Source organism: Pipra filicauda, unplaced genomic scaffold (genome assembly GCF_003945595.2).
Source record: "Pipra filicauda isolate LSUMZ 115617 unplaced genomic scaffold, ASM394559v2 scaffold72_size3293161_pilon, whole genome shotgun sequence".
NCBI lineage: Eukaryota > Metazoa > Chordata > Aves > Passeriformes > Pipridae > Pipra > Pipra filicauda.
The window spans coordinates 3,137,309-3,158,568 of NW_024104898.1; the positions used below are offsets into that span (position 1 = coordinate 3,137,309).

Consider the following 21,260-nt stretch of genomic DNA (forward strand, 5'->3'; position numbering starts at 1 on the left):
AAAAATTTGAGCTCCTTGAATGCACCTTCTTTTCATCAAGGATCTCAAAATCATTATAAACCACTATTTGAGCCTTGGGCTCCATTGAGCAGCTCGTATTTTCAGTGTAGGGAGATGGTGAGAGAAGAACAATTTGTTGATGTTCCCTATTAAGATACGGTATTCTGCATTATTTTCCTCCTTCTACCTTTTAAACAGTGAAAAATTTGTTCTGTGTACTGCCTCAGGATTATACTGTTCTTTTGGAACTAGAAGATCTAGGCTTCTTCAACCCATCAGTATTTTTAAAACTATAACATCTATTCATCTGTTAAGAAATTTTATTTATGAATTGCCAATCAATAAGCAAAATATACATTGTTCTGCCTTTAAACTGACCGATTCTTAGTATCCTTTGGTGACAAGATCATTATGATAAATATAGCTTAAGAAGTAATTCATAAAATTTGGCAGAAAATCATTTTACATTTCTGCAGGGTATTATTGTTAATGCTGTCTCATCTGCTTATAAGCAATATTTGATTTTGAAAAATAAAAGAGCTTTTTTTTTCCAATTCTAGATCTTTTTAAATATTGTAGCTTGGGTACTTAAATGTTACTTCAGATGTCAAAGACTGTCAGTCATTGGTGACCTGGTAATATAAACTCTGATAATTACTTTATCACTTAGTTAATTTTAAAATGTCATTTACGCATTTAATAAATGTCAGCACTATTCAGCAATTTAGTTCTTAATTTCTTGGATTAATTTGTTCTACCTTCTGAAAAAAAATCATTGAGCGATTTAACTGAGGTGACTGTAACAAAGTTGTGGGAAATCTAATAGTGTTGAATGTTTAAAATGTTTGGGCTACAGAACATATTCTCTTACTTTTTTATAGTCAAGTATTTTTCTGTTACTACAACTGTTATAATTTTATTTTCAAAGAGATATGAAATAATAAATTTAAGTAATGTAATGGTGGCAGCCTTATAATAAAGTGGTGGAATTTTGAAACCATACATTGAAACAATGAGACATAAGAAGCAACCTAGAAGCCTTTGGATGACCGAACAAAAATACAGGAGCTTGAAAATGTGAACCTATCATTAGTAGACAGTTTATGTAAAAAGAAGTTGAAAACTGTAAAATTCAGAATTAATTACTTAATATAAAAAGCTCATCATCCAAATAGACACCAGACATTGCAAACCTATGACTGATACATTGATTAGTAAAGCTAGCAATAAACTATTTTGTTGCTTTCTCTATACTTATCCCTTACGGTGTAACTTAATATTAACTGTATTATTGACATGTATGAAAACCATTTCCTATGCTACCTTTCTTCACCAGTTCAAATCTTTACTCTGCTGTTACTATTATTATTGAACTTCAATAAGGAAAAAAAATTATTAGTTGTTTCATAAATATACTTGGTTTTAATTTTATTCCTAAGGAGCGACGCAAGTTTGGGCCTTTGGGTTGGAATATTCCCTACGAATTTAACTCAGCAGACTTTACAGCCAGTGTTCAGTTTATACAAAATCACCTAAAAAAATGTGACATCAGGAAGGTATGTACTAAAATTTGCATACAGTATATTTAATTGCTTTGTATGGCATCAGCAATTGTTTTTTCCTCATGTTACTATTTGTCATAGTTTATTCATTGCTATCCTTTCAGTGCAACTTCTAATGATCAAAGTTTCAAGTTCTTTGCAAGACAATCAAGCTTAAATATTTGTGTGCTGTAATCCATGTAAAATTATGTAGCTTTTAAGAACTTATATTTGATATTGTTTTTTCTCACTCCTATATCTAAAATTACCAAGTCTATACATTATCTGTTTTGGAAAGGGCTACCATTTGGTTTTCTACTTAGCAAGGAATAGCCATTCCTTGCAAAGCAGCACTTGGCTAATAGAGAAAGATGAGAAATAGGGAGAAGGGGTGGGGTATGGGGAGGTGGGGAGAAAGGGGAGAGGAAGTAGCAGCTGAGTGATTTCAGGTCACACAAGAAATAATGAAATAAATTATATATATTTTAGATATGTAATGACATATTACTTCTAGACAGTAAGCCCTACGAGGAGAGGCTGAAGGAGCTGGGGTTGTTCAGCCTGGAAAAGAGGAGGCTCAGGGGGGACCTCATCACTCTCTACAACTACCTAAAGGAGGTTGTAGCCAGGTGGGGTTGGCCTCTTCTCCCAGGGAACTAGAGACAGGACGAGAGGACATAGCCCCAAGCTGCATCAGGGGAGATTCAGGTTGGACACCAGGAGGAATGTCTTCATAGAAGGGGTAGTTAGGCATTGGAATGGGCTGCCCAGGGAGGTGGTGGAGTCACCATCCCTGAAGGTGTTAAAGAAATGACTGGACGTGGCACTTAATGCTGTGGTCTAGTTGACAAGTTGGTGTTTGGTCAAAGGTTGGACTAGATGATCTTAGAGGTCTTTTCCAACCTAAATGATTCTGCGATTATATATTTATATTAGCAGGATCAAGCCCAACTCTTCTATTAAATTACAGAGTTGAGTTCAAAAAATACATTGGAAAATATTATTTTCGTATGATCTTTTCAGGTTGCATTTCAGAGCCTTATGAGCTTCAGATGATATTGAAAGTACTGGACACCTTCTTCTTACATATTATAACTACAGTCTTTCATTTACTTTACTTTCATCCAGGGGATATCATGGAACACAGTACGCTACATGATTGGAGAAGTACAATATGGAGGCCGAGTCACAGATGACTATGATAAGCGTCTTCTTAATTGCTTTGCAAGGGTAGGAGACCTTGGAAATAGTTATTTGTCATTTTTATTAGCAGTTGCAATACAGAAATCAAAATACCTTCTTTCTGCTGAATATGCATTTCACCAGTTTATAGGACTGTTCAAAGTAAAATGAATTTTTCAAAACATCATTCTTTGGCAGTGAGGTTCCTCCTTAGTGAGGAGCAGAAACTTAAAAAGACTTAGTGGGAATTCAAACTTAGCAGACAGAATTCTTAATGTTTTACTTCTGTATTCAAGTAAAATTAGATGTAGTAGCTGAAATAAGAACCCTAATTGTCCAAGAACAAAAATGAAATTAAAAAAACCCTCTTAGTAGTGAAGTAACTGTTGGTTTTTTTTCTCCCCTGGATTTTTCACAGGTATGGTTTAATGAAAATATGTTTGAGAGTGATTTCTGTTTTTACACTGGATATAAAATTCCAGTGTGCAAAACCCTGGAACAGTACTTTGAATACATCCAGTTACTCCCTGCCATGGACAGCCCAGAGGTCTTTGGTCTCCATCCTAATGCTGATATTACGTAAGTATGTCTCAACATATTGAAAAAAGAGAACCTTTCTTTTAGTGTTTGGAAACAAGTCCCTATCAAATGTTCAAGTAAAGTATATTTTTCATAGGAAACAGGATTCATGTGAATTTTACTACTGAAGTGGAACGCTTTCTGTGTATGCACGTGGTTATGAATGCAGTATCTTCAGCTACATTTTTCAAGTTGTTTTGAAGCAGTTGGAATTTTTGCTACTTAGTCTTCATGGTTTTACAATTTTTTTTAAATTGAAGTAATTATAATGAACATATGATACAAAGTTCTATATGGTTCAATTAGAGAAAGTTTCTAATATTTGCCTTCTGTTCCAAAGTAGTATATTATTTTTCTGTGCGCACTTGATAAATGGTTCTCTGGATTGTCATTTGCTTCACAAACACATCTTTGGATGCAACTACAAATTGTTGTTGCTGTCAGTCCTGCCATTTCCATTATTTAAAGAAGACTTTTCAACTGCACCAACTACTAACTCCATTTAAACTTTGACTTGATTCACTTTCATTCCAAATAATCTGTGTAACAGCTTAACTTTTATTTCCTTTTAATATTACATGCCCCGTGAAAGGATATGAGCATCATCATATTTTTTTCACTGAAGTTCACGATAATTCTGCCATGAATTATTGCATTTTCATTCACTGTTTCACATTAAGAAACATTCACTGTTTCTTAACATAGCTTTTTTTGTACTTTAAACAAAACAAATGTTATTCAAATGCAGAGCTGCTGTGAAAACCTAATATAACATTTTTGGACAAAACAATAATTTCCCACAATTTTTCAGCCTCAAAGTTGAGAGGCTGATGCCATATCAAGAGCCTAGTATTCTAAGCATACTGTGAGAACAGTACACAGTTTTATTGTCAGCTCTGCCTAGTACATACCATTGTTAATATATACTTGTGAAGAAAAGAATCTAAGAGTAGATTCTGTTTCAAGTCATTCTCTGATACTTGCAAGACCTCCCTTGCAGAATTGATTAAAGAAGAGCCAAGATTTAACAGAGAACTAAACAAAGTCTTGAAGAGACACCTACTTTAGATCCAAAATTAGGCTTGTAGGAGAGCTAATTTATAGGAGGAAATTTGGGTCTAACACTGTTGGGGGAGCTTTTGTGAATAGAAACAGCACTTTGATTTCTCTTTACTACTGAGTTTTTCTTTCTTCCATTTGGTACCTCAGCGTATTCCTGCTACTTTAGTTCCTTTATTTTTATTTTTTTTTTAATTTTCCTTTAAAGGTATTTTTTTAGAATTTGGAGAAAATGTTTCATGCTTTTTTTCCATGTTTAATCACATGTTTAATCTGTTATAGGCAACTATGCACAGATACTGTGTCTGAATTTCATTTTTGATACAAACCAAATGGATTAGCATCCCATACAATATGAAAAGTTCAAATTCTCCTTAAAATATCCTATCAAGTCATCTCATTGTATGCAAAAGGCTAACTGCTAGAGCTGGAACCCTGAGAGAGCCAGGACTTCTCCAAGTTCCTATTACTGAGGACAAGACGTTATCTCTCACCAATTTACTGTGACAGTTTTACAGTTCAGCCAAAAGCTCGATCCATTGGTTCTAACTGTAAATCTGCACTGAATTTCAATGCTTTCACTTAGGATTAACACCTGAAGTCAGAGAATGATTTTAACTTGCTATGTGAATCATAGGCTCTGCAAAAACAACATCATGAACAGGTATCTGAGTGGGAAAGGAATATCCTGACAATCTTCTGTGAAAACCCTGTCCCAGTTGGTTCTCTACTGAAACCTTAAATGTAACTGAATTTTTCTAAAGATACTGCAAGCTGCTATTAACCAACTGAAGATAGAGAAGAATCTCCCATTGTCCCTTGGTGAATGCAAGGTTTTGAACACCCTGCTGCAATAGATATTGCTGTTTTCTACACAAAGCTGAGGCAATGTTCTTGTCACACTGCATTTTTTTCTCCATTTTAACTTCCAGTACAGAAAATTCCTGATGGCACTGACTCCAGCTATCTAACTGTGCTAGGTTTTCACATCCAAACTCTTAGAAAAATATTCTTAATAATGCTTTTTGGAGTACATCAAAATTCATAGAAAATTAATTCTTTTTTTTCTTCTTATGACACAATTTGCTTTACAATACTATTTCAGGGAAAAACAATATAAACAGGTATTGAGTGCTTCATCTTACATACCTACTTTTAGACAACACTGACACTATGAGATTAACTTAATGTTGCTGTAGCTTCATTCATGGTTACCCAAGACTTCCTTTACTGTAACAGAGAAAAATAAATCCTTGTAAAGTGCAATTTCTCTCGTCACAAAGCAGACATCTAAAATACATGAGCTGAATTGGGCTATCTAGACAAAATCTGTTTTGTAGGCATCTACACTTGGATGTCTACATGTGATGAGGGTCACCCCATGATGTATAACTGATTTTCTTCTCAGGAATATGGTACTTCCTCTACAAACCTATGTGATGGGTTTTTTTCATTATTGTTTGCATCTTTATTTCAACATTTTATTTGCAATCTAAAGGAAAGTTTCTAACGGTTTTCCAAAGCCCAGAAAAATTTTGTTTCAGAGTGGTTTTTATGTTCAATGTGTCCCAGTGGTACGTGAATGAATTTTCTTCTTTTTATTTTAATCTCACTTTCATGCTGGAACATTATTTTTAATTATGTTCACATTGAGATACTTCTTTTTGTCTTTTCTATTTTTATTTACAAAAAAATTCTTCTTCAAACTGTAATTTTTATTTTTACAACATTCACATAATTTCTCCTCTTCAGAAGATTCTTACCTTGTGTCATTCAAGAAAGAAATATTGCTAACCTTTGATTCTGTTACTTTAATGTTATTTTTCAAAATCTGTTCTCTCCTTTTCCCCAAAGTTTTTCTTTTTAAAATTGTTTCTATTTTTGTTTAGACTCAGGGAAAGACTATTTTTATAATTCTGTAATATATTATAATTTAATTGCTGTAATAATTGGGGAACCTATTCCTTCTACATAAAATAGTCCAATAGCAGTATTGGAAGAACAGTACTCACAGTGTGAAGAGGAAGGTGCACATCTCTCTTATCACTACTTGTTAAATAAGCAAGACACAGACAAAGGTTACAGCCACCAGTATGTCATCCAAATTAGCGATGAAGTCACGAGTCCAAGAGAAATTTTATTTTATCTTTGCCGCTCATATGTGGTCTTGAATAAATCTTTCATTCTTTAAATGGGGCCATAAATTGAAAAAATGATTGAGAGTTTTGAGTCTAAAGTCAAGGGTTGTTAAAAATTGTTAAAGCCCTACCATTCCTACATTTAGAAGCAGAAATTATATTCTCTGAGAAGCAAACTCCCAGTAGTATTTCTTCTGCATTTCTGATTTATAGTTTTTATAATTGCATTCACAAAACAATTTAGTTTAACTACTGTGGTATGTAGCTTCTTTAGTTTTGTGATACTATCTCCAAAGCTTAGATGCTTTAGAAGTTCACATGTTCTATCCTTAGTTTCATGTCTTATGTAATTAGGTATGACAAAGTAATAGAAGGAATGGGTGTTGTATGAAAGTTGAAAAGTAAAACTGACATGCAAAACTATGCTTTGAATCAGTGTAAATTTATGTCCTACACTATGAGGACATAAATTTACATCCCAGACTCGGGATGTATGTTCCTTGTGTACCTGATTTCATAAGGTAAAAGTAGGTATTGCTAGTACTCCAGTATCTGTTTTCTTTCTTATTGCCTCTCATAGGTCTACACCACTGGATAGCACTGTAACAAAAATACTCCTATAATTCTGCTTGTATTGACGGATTGACATGATCTACTATTTTTTATCATCCAATGCTACACAAATTTAGTTCACTTTTTTTGTACTGAATCAGAACATAAATTTACATTAGCACTGCCCAAGCTTCATTATGGAACACAATGTTTCAACCTGCAGTGCTGTAAATCTAGCAACTCTTATCATTAATCTGGAAATAGTTCAAAGCAGAATGAATTTACTAATTAATATAGGGGCAGCTTGCAGTTATACCTCCACCTTTTCCTTCTTCTGTATTTCACTTTTAAGAAGTAGCTGAGGGAAATATTGTTTCTTTTTATGAAATTTTTGTCGCTTCTTCCCAACAAATAGCTATTTAGAAGTTCTTATCAGAAACATGCCATTTTCTTCCCTTCCCTCAGAATCTCTAGAAATGTTGTGATAGGTTTTTCTGCCACCTCACAATCTTAGTTTGCAGATCTCCTTATCCCTCAATTAGAAAAACATCAACTGTATAACAGGGTGTGTAGAGGGAAGCTCATACCATTTACAGCCATGGAAAATCAAACATTGTTCATGATTAGTGTGTTAAACTTGTTGCAGAATGCCAAGGAAAACAATTTTGTGCGAGTTTTGATTTGACTTTATGACACTTTATGTTTTTTCTCACCTTGCAGGTTGTGTGTTCTACAGAGTTATGACTAACTATTAAAAAATCCTATGTAATTTATAACATATTTCTTATCCTCTCAGATACCAAAGAAATACATCAGCTGATGTTTTAGATACTATTACCAACATTCAGCCTAAAGAAAGTGGTGCAGGATCTGGAGAAACTCGTGAATCAGTTGTTTATCGTTTAGCTGAAGACATGCTAGAGAAACTTCCTCCAGATTACATACCTCATGAGGCAAGCTAATTTTAGTTTTGTCTTACTGTTCTCTCTGTTGAGTTTTCACATAAGATATTCCAAAAAAGAAACACTGAACTGTAACGAAAGGTCATATAGCTAGTAGCAGATTCAAGTAAGGAACCAGCAATATTATTTCTGTCAGTATGAATTGGTATGAGGCTTTGCTATTTAAAATCAAGGTATCTAACAATTGGTCATGCAGATATGTCATGGATACTATGCTTGGACTTCCAAATCTACTTGTGAAAACATAGGAAAAAATCAGTCTTTCCTTTTTGTGCAGCAGTCCCCTGGGCCTTCTGGGTGAAGTCGTATTCTAGCAAAATCATGTGTAATTGGGTAGTATCGGACAAAAAATAAAAACTGCAACAGTTTTAAGGGGATAAATTTTAACTGAATAATATACAGATCTAATATTTATTTTTCTGAACACACTGAAAGTTAGGATGTTGTATATGACAACAGCATTTCAACAATTTAGACTTAACTAAATTCCTTATGTGCTTTTATATTTTAGGTCAAAGCTCGTTTAGTTAAAATGGGGCACCTTAACTCTATGAATATTTTTCTACGTCAAGAAATTGACCGCATGCAGAAAGTGATCACCATCGTCCGCAACAGTTTGAATGATCTGAAATTAGCCATAGAGGGAACTATTGTTATGAGTGAGGCAAGTAAAGCATATTTACTACATATGGAATATTGTGTTTTAAACTATTACTTTGATTGCTTTACTTTGGATATTATTATTTCATTGCTTTAGAATTTAAGAGATGCACTTGACAACATGTATGATGCTCGAATTCCTCAAGTATGGAAAAGAGTATCTTGGGATTCTTCCACACTTGGCTTCTGGTTTACTGAACTTTTGGAAAGAAATGCTCAATTGTCTACTTGGATATTTCACGGAAGGCCAAATGTGTTTTGGATAACTGGATTCTTTAATCCACAAGGTAAGGGTACTGAAAGGACTTGAATAGTAATGTACGTAATAATAATTTAATGATTATACTACATATTTCATTTAATATTACATGTAGAAAAGATATTTTCATTGCTGCCAGAATATGTTATAGAAGCCAAAAGACAAATGGGTTCAGAAAAGAGATTAGATAAAGTCTCCGGAAACAGGTCCAATGGTAGCCATAAACATGATTGCCCAAACTTGACCTTTGAGTTGTGAGGTCCCTAAACTCCAGATTGCCAGAATCTGGAAGAACATAGAAGGGAAAGGATTTATGTGTCATTTTGCCTGATGTAATATTATTTCACTAAGCATCTGCCTTTGTCTAGTGTCAGAGACAGAATGCTTGTACAAGTGGTCTCCAAGTGGAGAGCAGTGACAGCGGCATTCCTCTGGGGTTGGAACTGGGACTGGTGCTAACATCTTTGTCAGCAACATGGACATGAGATTGAGTGCACCCTCAGCAAGTTTGCTGACAACACCAAGCCCTGTGATGCAGTTGACATGCTGGAGGGAAGGGATGCCAGTCAGAGGGACCTGGACAGGCTGGAGAGGTGGGCCTGTGTGAACACTGTGAGGTTAACAAGGCCAAGTGCAATGTTGGGGCAAGCACAAGCACAAATACAGGCTGGGTGGAGAAGATATTGAGACCAACCCTGAGGAAATGGACTTGGGGGTATTAGTTGATGAGTTCAGCATGACTTGGCAATGTGCACTTGCAGCCCAGAAGGCCAACCATGTCCTGGGCTGCATCAAAATAAACATGGCCAGCAGATCAAGGGAGGTGATTCTGTTCCTCTACTCCACTCTTGTGAATTCCCACCTAGAATGCTGCATCCAGCTGTAGGGGCCCAAACATAGAAAGGATGTGGACCTGTTGGAGCAAGTCCAGAGGAGGGCCACAAAGATGATCGGAGGGCTGGAGGCTAAGAGAGTTGGGGCCATTCAGCCTGGAGGAGAAGGCTCTGGGGGCAACCTTTATAGCACCTTCCAGTACCTAAACAGGGCTACAAGAGAGATGGAAAGAGACTTTTCACAACTACATTTAGTGATAGGACAAGGGGGAACTGATTTAAACTGAAAAATGGTAAGTTTAGAATAGGTATGACAAAATTCTTTACTGTGATGGGGTGAGACACTGAGACACTGAAACAGGTTGCCCAGAGAAGCGTGGATGCCCCATTCCTGGCAGTATTCAAAGCCAGGTTGGATGGGACCTGGTCTAGAGGAATTCTGGATTTCGTTTGTTTGGGTTTTTTGGTTATTTGTGTTTTGTTTGTTTGTGGTTTTGTTTTTTGGGGGGGGGTTTTGGGTTTTATCTGTTTGTTTTGGGTTTTTTTGGTGGCTCTGCCCTTGGCAGAGGAGTTGAAACTTGATGATCTTTAAGGTGCCTTTCAACCCAAACCATGCCATGTGATTCTATGGTATTTTAATCAGACACACAAATGCAGGTTCTATATTACAAGAAGGAAAACATGTAGTTAATAAATAAAATAATTTATCTTGTTGACATTATATCATGATATACAGCTTCTAAAGAAAGTATACTTAATGATAAGGAGTTGGACTTGATGATCCTTGTGGGTCCCTTCCAACTCAGAATATTCAGTGACTCTTTAATTCTGTGATAATTTTCCAGCTTTTAAAGAAAATATTATTTGTGGTTCAAACTGTTTAACTTATTCCAAACTGTAAGTTGCAAGAGCTTTAATCTAGAACAAGATGTTACAGTAGAAACAAAATGACTTTTTACAGTACAGTAAGAGCACAGGAACAACAAACAACCTCATCAGGGACATGGTTGAATCCCCATTGCTGAAGGTTCTCAAGATGTAATTGGACAGAGTGCTAGATAATCTTATCTAGTCTCCCTTTCCCGTGAAAGGTTGGACCAGGTGGTCTCTCAACGTGGACTGTTCTGTGATTCTATGAATGTGCAACAGTACCAGCATTTATAGCAGTTATCTATCTTTCACAGGGAATCATCAAAATGTAGTTTTCAATGTTCCCATTTCACAGGTTATTTCATGAATAGGTTGTTCAAATTCATCAAAGATATGCTGCAAAGTACAAGTAAACATTATCTGTCATTATCTGTTATAGCTTAATATATTTATCATTTAGAGGAAGGAGGAAGAAAAATAAATTTTAACCATCTCCATAAGTAAAAAACCCCATTACTTTATTAGGTGTGTATTCATAGAAGAATCTCATTTATCCTACACAACTGTCTAAACAAAATTCTTGTGAGAAACTTCTGTGTAACAGCTATTAGTTGGTTTTTTAATTAGGATTAAACTCTGAAATTCTTGAATATTTTATGAGTTACCTTTGCTTTGTGATGCTTTTGTTCCTACCGGGCTTCCTGTGACCAGGACTGTAGAAAGTACTAATATCAAAGTTTTTTTTAGAGTCACTCTCATAAACAGTTGAGGTGCCTGGAGCACATCCAAATTATCATTAAAAGATGGTATTGAGATGCCAGTCAAAACATCACTCCATTTGTATCATAAATGGCACAGCTGGTAAGCACACTGATCTCTGGTGATTCGAGAGCAGCACTCATGCTGTAAGATAACGGACCAAATTCTTTCGACCAAAGGAAACATTTAGCCTAATAGCCAACAAACCTGAGACACGGAGAGTCTCTAATATTACTATTGCTTCAACATCTGTGTTCAAAAAAAAGAGTAGTCCTGCAGCTGGAGAGAGGTCTGCTAAGTGCAAAAGGTGTGCTATGGGTAGGGTTGAAGTAAATATAGTTATTGTAATCATAATACTGCTCACCAGGAAATTCACTCTAAAGTGTGCAGTTCTCTATTTTAACTTCTCTTTCTTTATCTCTACCTCTTTACGACAATTCCAAGTAGTTCTTCATCTGGTAGCATAAAATAGCAGCTACTGAGTTTTTAGTGACTCCATTGACATCTTCTGACACACATAGAAACAACCAGGTATTTGCTACTAGTGTTTCTATTTTTGTAGCTTTTTCTTTTATAACACATCCAAACCTCTGCTGCTCAATTTTTTGTCATCTTGTGCTTAAACTATTCAGCCCTTTACCTCCAAAGACTAATTTAATTTTAAAAAAGGGAAAAAAACCCCACAAAAGTATGTGCCATTTAAAAATCTTTTTCTCGGTGTAATGCATTCTATACCACTTCTGTCATTTGTTCCTATTTTGGTCCCAAAGCAATATTTCTATCTTAATCAGGGTGCTTTTTTTCAATAGAACTCTGACTATAAGTTCAGTGCAGAAACATGCTTGTAACCAAATAAGATAATTTTTTTTTTGGTCATGTGAGATAAATACTAAATCTCTGGCTTAATTTCTCAAGGATTCCTGACAGCAATGAAACAAGAGGCAACTCGAGCACATAAAGACTGGGCTTTAGATAAAGTTGCAGTACATAATGAGGTGCTAAAGCAAACCAGAGAGGAAATCACAGCACCTCCTCCTGTATGTATGCCATGCAGAGATGTTTCAATATTAATTTTGGTATTTAGTTTATATTATGCATCACTGAGTCGTTTTGGATTGATAGAGGGCAAAGTTACTCTTGCCTTCACCTTGCTGTTTTTGCATAGAAGACAAATACTAAGTATGAAGATTTTATTTTCTAAAGCTAGAAAAATATTTTTTTAAAACTACTATCTAATTGTACCACTTTTTAATTTTTTTTCTTTATAGTAAGCTTTAGATGAAATTTTGTAGGATATATACTTTATTTAACAACTTTTATTGCCATCCATTTCAGCAGCATTATTTTCTGAAAAAGGATGATATTATAGTTTAAGATTAAATAGTTAGAAAAGATTCAATGTTAGATATTTTTTACTATAAAATATATATTCCTTTTAATGGTTTAAGACAATACCTCATTTTAGAAAACAGATGTTTTATTTCATGTGGTGTATCTGCTTACCCTTCACACAGGAAGGAGTATACATCTATGGGCTCTACTTGGAAGGTGCAGGCTGGGAGAAACGAAGAAGCATTCTCGTTGAATCTACACCAAAGGTTCTTTTTGTCCAGCTGCCTGTGCTGCATATGTTTGCTGTTGATTCAACCAAACCTAGGGATCCCAGGCTCTATGTTTGTCCTCTTTACAAAAAGCCCATGAGGACAGATTTGAACTATATTACAGAGGTCTATTTAAAGACAGTAAAGTCTCCAGACCACTGGATATTGAGAGGAGTGGCTCTTCTGTGTGACATCAAGTAAGCTGTTCTTCATACCAGAACAGAAATGGAATATATGACACAGGTCACAAATTATATGTGTAATTCTTCTACTGCTTTGTTTTGGTGGCTATTTGTCATTATACCAGAAATTTCATTTCAGTCTTGGCTTACTGATTTTTTTCTCTGCTTTCTGTAAATTCAGTTTGCCTTGGCTATTTGTTGATAGTCTTAAAGTAAAGTTTTCCAAATAAGTTCACTGATTGTAGTCTTTGATATTTCTATTGTATTACTTAAAAAGGAAATAATACAATTAATGTCAAATAAAATGGTGTTAAACCTTAAAAAAGAAAAACTTTGATTTTTCACATTCTTTCACAGATACAACTTTTAGCTTGTGTTTCAGTGACATATGATGACAACAGAAGACAACAGAACATAACAAAATTTAAAATCTCCTAGATGCAAATTTAAATTCCTGCATTTAAATATCTGCATGATACACACATTATTTTCTTTGAGCCTTGAGGAAACTTTAGGACAGAAAAATATATTTGATCCATATTTTTCACTTGGGCTTTCTCAGGGCTTACTTGTTCTTGTTACACTATCTAGATTAAGCAAAATTACACTAGAAATTTTTGTGTCTGGAATATCTGACAGAGACCACCAGTATGTTCTCTGTCAAGTTTAGCTGTGTGGGAACAGCTACAGAAGTAGAACAATTCCAACTACTTAACATGGATTTTTTAAAATTAAAATAGAGAACCAGATTATATACAATTTTGTCTGCATTTCATTTTAGCTATAAAATACAGGTTGCAGTCCTTGAAATGGCTATCACAGCATTATTCTGTGATGATCCTAACCATGAATTTTTCAGACATAGTTAGTAATAAATTAATTCTACTTATCTAATACTTAACAAGATACGCAGTCTACACTATCTCTTTAATAATGTGAGAAAAGTTTCTTCTTTAGACAGCTTTATTTGGCAATATGGTTTTTCACTTACACCCCATGATTCCTTTTGCTGTTCGAGAGTGTTCAAATGCATCTGCTGTGGCAAAGTGCAGCTACTACTTGAATTCCTGGTTATCTGGTGGGACGGTAAAAGTTTCTTCCTCAAGTTAGAATCCTGTGGCTTTCTGCTAGAGGTCACCATCCCAGGATATCCGCTTGCAGAAAGTCTATGGCATACAGAAAATTGCAATATATAGACACAAAATCATGAGCAGAGTAAGAAAAAGAAAGATCTCCAAATACAATTAAGTAAATAATTTCTTCTCTCTAGACTTAGGTCCAAATACAAGAAACCAGCTAAGGTGTTAGATAACTTTTACGATTTCTTTGTATTTTTAAAAGTTGTACCACAGAACTACACCTGCAAAGAAGGAAAAAAAAAAAAAAATCTAAGTTTGCAACTGCAAGAGATTTTGCTCCAAGTAATCAAAATATTGATGACAGTACTTGTGGTGAGTTGACCAGCAGCTAAGTACCTGCCCAGTTTCTTGCCCTTGCTGTCCTGCCCCAGAGGACGGGGGAAAGAATTGCAAGAGCAGAAGCTGAAAACATGGGGGTCAAAATGAAGACAGTTTAATAAGTGAAGGAAAGCTGCACACACAAGCAAATAAAATTAAGGAATTTATTTACTCCTTCCCACTGGCAGCAGATGTTTAGCCACTTTCTGGAAAGAGCTTCTGCACACATAATGGTTACTCGGTAAGACAGATTCATAAGAACAAATGTATCTCCCAACCTTCTCCCTTCCCCAAGTCTCTGGTGCTGAACATGGCATCAAATTGTATGAAATATCCCTTTGGACAGTTTGGGTCAGTTGCTCTGGCTTTTTCCTCTCCCATATTCTTGCACATTCCCAGTCTAATCACTGTGGGGGCTGAGGGGGAAAAAGTTCACATCCCAAAACCAGCACAATAACTATAATGTATTCATTCAAGTGAAAGTCTGTAGAGGAAAACAGCAGGGAAAGTGCAAATTAATGTGCTGAGGTTATACAATTTACACGGAAGACAATTTTATTCTCCATCTAATATAGTATCAAGAATAGAGATGAATTGTTATCTCGGTTATATCATATATGGCAGCAGATTCTTGAGAGCGTCTCTTTCTTCCGTTTGTCAGAGTCCAGTCACCACTTCCCATCTCTTCTGAGCCTGTCTAGGGGCTTGTTCCGTTCTCTTCCCTCAATACCATGTAGTAGCTCACTACTCCCAGGTTACAGTGAATGTTAATTTCTATATAGCTTTGCAGTTAATTTATGGAAATAATCTGTGTTTTGTGACAACACAATCTACTACTATGTATTAGAAGACTTTTTTTTTCTGCATGCTTTAAGAATATTTATGAAGTATTTTCATATGCTGGTTATATGTGGGACAGTATTCTTACACTTAATTTGTTTACAGCCAGCTCTTCAAACATTTAGCGAGGTGCAGTTAATTAGTTGAATCTCCACAAGTCATTCTTTCCAGTTGTCATTATCCATAGGAATTCAAGACCTCCAGTCAAGACTTCACTCCCAGGAATTCTCTATACCTTCAGGATGTTGTAATAAGCATTCAAATTCCTAAATTACTCTAACACAGGGGGTTTTTTTGCAAGTAACTAAACAAGTTAACTTTCTGAACTTTTTTATGCTCATTTGCCATTCAAGTTACTGCTGTTCAAGTTGTGAGACAGTATTGTGCTGCCTGAATTGCCAAAGACAGGAATACCATGTCAGCAAAACACAAATATTTAAGATGATAAAAAAAGACAAATACTTGAAATATGATATTTAACTAGTCTCTATGAGAGAAAACCTAACTCAGGAAGATCTGTGCTTGAGAATGTAAAGAACATGTCCAGAACTAGCATCCACAGTGTATATTTTTCTTTCCTCCCTTGGCGGAACTGTCACACAGAAGGACTTTCCTCTGATTTTCAGAGGTAAGTTCAAGCAGGTCTGAGACAAGAGAAGGCACACTCTTTCCTGCTGCTTTAGAGTGGACACATCAATTGGGAGTCATTGATCTGCTGGTATGTCAGGATACTCACTTTTAACAGAAGTGTTTGTTCTTGGGTGATGATTCATAGAAAGCCTGGAGCATGGCTGTGCGCTAAGGTCTTATGTAAAAATGGCTAAGAATTAATAAAACCTATGGAAAAGAGCTGGCAAATGGTGGGAGGGGGGGATTTGTCTTCTGTTCAGGTTTCTAAATCTCATAAAACCACTGATTGGAATGAGCTTGTTCCAAGAAGGTAACATTTCAGCTAAGTTTTAACCCAAAAGGTTTATTAATTCCAAAGAATCATTTTCTTCATCTACAGCTCCTGTTTGTGCCTCTAGATTCTGGTCAGTTGTAACTAAAATTTGCTGAGAATATTCACAGTTTACGGAAAAACCTACCATTTTCTTAATCAGTAATCTCATTCATTGATCATATCTATTCTTAATATTTAAACTAATTCATTGTATTTTGATAGTCTGGAAAAACATCTGTCAGCAGTATATAAGTGTATTTGTGTCAACGCAAATATCAAATGTATGGAAATATTTCTGCTGATTTTTTAAATACTTGAGTGTAATTGCATAACTATGACCAGTCTCTCATTCATATTTCTTTGGAAGCCACCAGTATTATTTATACTCCTAGTACAGATATCACAAACACTAAACCAAACATCGTAAGATTGGTGCCTGTATATGCACCACACAAGCAGGGTATTTCTGAGGCAGGTCCAGTTGTATAAAAGCCAAACCCTCATGCCTTTTCTAATGATTAACACTGCATTCAGAGCACAAAGAGGCATGCATACATTAACTCTTAGACATCCAGGAAAATTTTTTTTTAACTTAGCAAGAGTCCATCATAAAGGTCAAATCGAGAAACAGACTTTGGAAATAGAAATACCACATAATTCTTACGTAGGAAATATTATGATGGGAAATAAGGCACTGCTAACATGTATGACTTACTTCTATGCCTCTTTATTTCCATTACAATTTCTAATTTATTCAATATAAATATATGCTAATAATGTCACTGGGGACATCTGAACAGTCTCTGACTTACTGCATTGACTATTTAACAGAGGAATGACTCAACCAAGGTATTCGGTAGTTTGATGACTAGCAATTAAGGAATATCCAGAAATATAAGACCCAGTTAACCAATTTTGACTATCTTCACATTCCCAGATGTCAAAAAGGACTAGTAGTTGTGTTCTGCCAGTTAAAAACTCTAGTTTTGGGAATTTAATTTAATTCTTACCTTGCTGATAGATCTGAAAATTTGCCTTATGTTTTTGTATCCTTTATTATTAAAGAAGATACTCTTCTCAGCCTTCCTGTGAGGTTCAATCTTTATCAAAATTATTTTGTAATTTCTCACAAATACTGATTTCTCATCCAAAAATCATGCTCAATGTCAGTGCCAACATTTACTTTAATTAACATATAGTTATCCGTATTTTCTTCCTAAGTCTCATTCAGATCCAGGCATATGTCATTCCACTCTCTGGACATTAGGAAAACACTACCTTTTATTCTTTCCAGGACAAAATGACACACCTGAAGTTAAAGAATTTCCTTTTTGAGTCCTTGCCTTTCCCCTCATTCGTGTCCCAACTCTTGGACTTTCCTTGTGGATTTGCAACTTCAAATGTCTTACAGTATCAACAGGCTGTCTTCTTCAATTCACCTTATGCTTCGTTTTCCAAAGCAATCATGGCAGCATGTCTTAACAGGTAAACTGTCTGCAGCTTCTTGTATATATTCACTAAATAGTAATTCCCCCTACCAGTGTTTACATGTTTATGTTTGATATTCAGATTAGTCAAGTGGTTGCTCAAAAGGTTAGCTAATTAAAACTCCTAATATTAGTTTCTCAAAGTCTTTGGCAAAATGGCAAAGCAGGATTTCTGTGACCGGACGGTCAAAGGCAGAATGATTATTTGCCTTACAGACACAGTAATTACAGATAACTGCCCTTCATCCTTGCAGCTTCAGATGACTTATGAGCAGGCTGCTGTATAGCAATGGAAATGAATGATGGTTAGGGTCACCCTCTCTTTTGGGGGAGATATTTATGATGTGACAAGCTAAAGCCTCAAAGAAATCGTGATTAGCAGTTTGTGATCTCCTCACTGGGCACATGAGTACAAAAAGTAAAATTACTTAAATGTAAATAGCCATATAAACGTAAATGAAAACTATTAAACCTGCGTATTTACGGTCTACAGAATTTAATCCAAACAGTACCCTTCTCTCTCTCTTTAGTCATAGCCACAATAGCATATGGGAAACACAGGAAACAGGTTCCCAATCTCACTCATTCGTCTGGGGAATATTTTGATATGGAATGCTAGGCTATGAAGTTTTGTTTCTCAAGGGACACATCCTGTCCCTCTTCAAATGTTATTTTTCTCAAAAATCTATCAGATACTGCAGACAAGCAACTAAATGCTTGTCTCAGCATTTGGGAAGCATTTTACCAAGGGGATACAGGTCCTACCTACTAGGAATCTAGCAGCACAGTAGACATAAGTTATATCTCTTTCTTTGGAAAAGGCCGATATTATGATCACTGCAAAAGATGCATATCAAGCTGTACAAGGAAGTTTTCCTTTTCTGTATTGATGTTTCCCTTGGTGGGAAAATATTGAATGGAGTGATTTCCAAATAACTTCCCCACCGGAAAAAGTTACCACTACAAAAAGAAGGAGACGGGAGAGTAATACTTCTGTCAGTTTTACTTAATAAGGAATAATTTGACTTCTCTTTTCCTCCTTTGTTCTGTGATTCATAGCTTCCTACTTTCTTGTGAAAAATGAAGAGAGCAAGAGAATTTCTTACAATCATTTCCATTGTGCTAGCAACTTTTCATTAGTTCCTCCTAGCAGTCTTCTATAGTCCAGAATACAATTCTTAACAAACATTTTTGAACACAGGATTTTTAATCAGGAAATTTTAATTAGGAATTGGGGATTTTGGTAGAAAATTCAAACTGTAATAAAGTTATTTTCTATTATATTACATGACTGCAAATAGCCTTGACACTTCTATACTTCTAAGAATCTTAAATACAGGAACGTTGGGTCACATTCAGACACAGAGACATACAAATCCTACAACAACACTTTATGGAAAAGATTGAAATCAATTTCTTCTTTATAAGACAGAGAATCTAAGCTTTATATTGAAATTAAATACCTATCTAAATCATTCCCTCCATATAATCATTACACAGAATAAATTCCAGAAGGCAGCTGGGTTCTAAAAGTAGGTACAACTATTTCAGTTCATTATATAGTTTACAAAACTTTAGTTTAAAAAAAATTATATTTGCACTCATTTCTTTGTTGTCATCAAGAAATATATAGCCCAAAGTGTACAAGCCATATTATCTGACAGTTGAAAAATGGAGCTGTCCATTTCGATCAAGCACTGTTCTCATATATTTACATAAACCCAGTCTCTTATGTCTGGAACTGCAATCTAGTAACTCTTTATGTTCATTCATTCTGAGTCTGCATCTACAATTATGGAAGGGTGGGTCATTTCAACCCCTGCGTTCCAGCCCTGTGCAGTCACCATGAGACATTTCATGTACTGAGCACAGTGTCCCGCATGTGGGCACGTAACTTAAGTAACAAGAATAATAAATGCTTATAAGCACTAAATTAAAAATAATGAGATTCAATGCAAAATGTGTACTAATGGCCAGTAACCAGAAGAAATGCTCCTGCTTCCTAATGCTCTTTTAAAACATTGAAAAGTTTTGTACATGGATCTGTCACATAACTATTTGCTGTAGCCATGTTCTGATTCAGAATACTCTAAGATCACTTTGAGTTTTACCCAAAGTTCAGGTTTCAAGGTGTAATTTATATGATTTAGTTTCTCCAAATATGTAGGAGTATATCTAGCTCCAAGGCAAGATGACGTCCTTTCTAAACACCAATAGGTGCTTGTAATCACAGTTGTGGCTTATATGTTTGTAACTCTCATTTGCATAATCCTGCTCAGAGATACCTTTTTTTTTTCCCTAGGAGGCCTACAGAAGGATTCAGCTTAGATAAACTTTTATTTCAGTTAAGTAGGTATCAATATGAATTACAATTCTCCAAACACCATTTAAATTCAATGATTCAACACTAACATTCTTCCGCTTCCTTTCCTAAGCACATATTTCAAATGTCTGAGGGATTTGTTTGAACAACTTCATAGGTGCTAGTCCTCAGCTCAGACACCTTAGCTTCTATTGAGCTTGGAAAGATCTTTACTGACAGTTCCTCTTGGGTTTGTAAAGAAAAAAATGAGCCAAACCATATTCACTGCTGCAGCACACTACAGGTACAAAACACAAGAGCAAATGGTTAACAGACTTTCAGGCACATGGGCAACACTTGCACAACCCCTGTACAGGGCAGCCACTCTGTCCAGTTTTCATATAAATCCTGAGTCTCAGTAAAATTCTCCAAATCTCAGCAGCTGTGTACCCTGCAACTTTAAATACACATGTACAAAATAGAAAGGAATAAAATTTAACTAAGAGTTTAGATCTATTTGCACTGAGGTTGTTTCCGAGAGTTGTATGTCTCTGTCCCAAAAAAAGTTGCTGTAAAAGAGGATGTTTATAGAAGATAGTAGTTACTGGTCACAGAGAAGCAAAAAGTGGGTGACTTGCAGTGCAAACTGACAACATTCCTTATGATACTGCCTATGGCAGCTTAGGAAAATGTCTGTTACCCAGCAAATGTCAAAGCAGAAACATGCAGTTTCTCCACAACAGATTTTTCTCTTTAGAAAATTTCAGAGACAAAGCATTCAGTCTCTCATGGGACAGGGTGTTACTTGCTGCATGTAAGAGTCCAGTGGTGACAATTTTTAGATAGCAGAGCACCTGAACCCTTGTGGAGGCTTTATCACTTGCCTGCAGAAACCTCCCATGGCAAGTGACTGGTTATGCAGCCTCCATAGAAAGGGATTATCAGGGGAGATTAGTAAAAGAGACACTGAGCTTTTTTCAAAATGCAGTTTTGCCCTCTATGAAAAGTAAACGGCATTAATAATGCTTATTGGTTATAGGCATACAATAATGCC

At 35.5% G+C, this 21,260-nt stretch overlaps 1 protein-coding gene across 2 annotated transcripts in view; it reads left to right on the plus strand.

The window, feature by feature from the left end:
* Window positions 1-13,412, plus strand: part of DNAH8 (dynein axonemal heavy chain 8) — a 128,461-nt gene extending 115,049 nt beyond the window's left edge. For both annotated transcript variants that reach the window (XM_027735071.2, XM_027735072.2), the window contains exons 86-93: window positions 1,440-1,556; window positions 2,670-2,771; window positions 3,142-3,302; window positions 7,848-8,004; window positions 8,525-8,677; window positions 8,771-8,960; window positions 12,310-12,431; window positions 12,909-13,412. In XM_027735071.2, coding sequence (XP_027590872.1) covers window positions 1,440-1,556; window positions 2,670-2,771; window positions 3,142-3,302; window positions 7,848-8,004; window positions 8,525-8,677; window positions 8,771-8,960; window positions 12,310-12,431; window positions 12,909-13,196 — 1,290 coding nt within the window. In that variant the 3' untranslated portion in view covers window positions 13,197-13,412. The remainder of the gene's footprint in view (window positions 1-1,439; window positions 1,557-2,669; window positions 2,772-3,141; window positions 3,303-7,847; window positions 8,005-8,524; window positions 8,678-8,770; window positions 8,961-12,309; window positions 12,432-12,908) is intronic.
* Window positions 13,413-21,260: the final 7,848 nt, after the last annotated feature.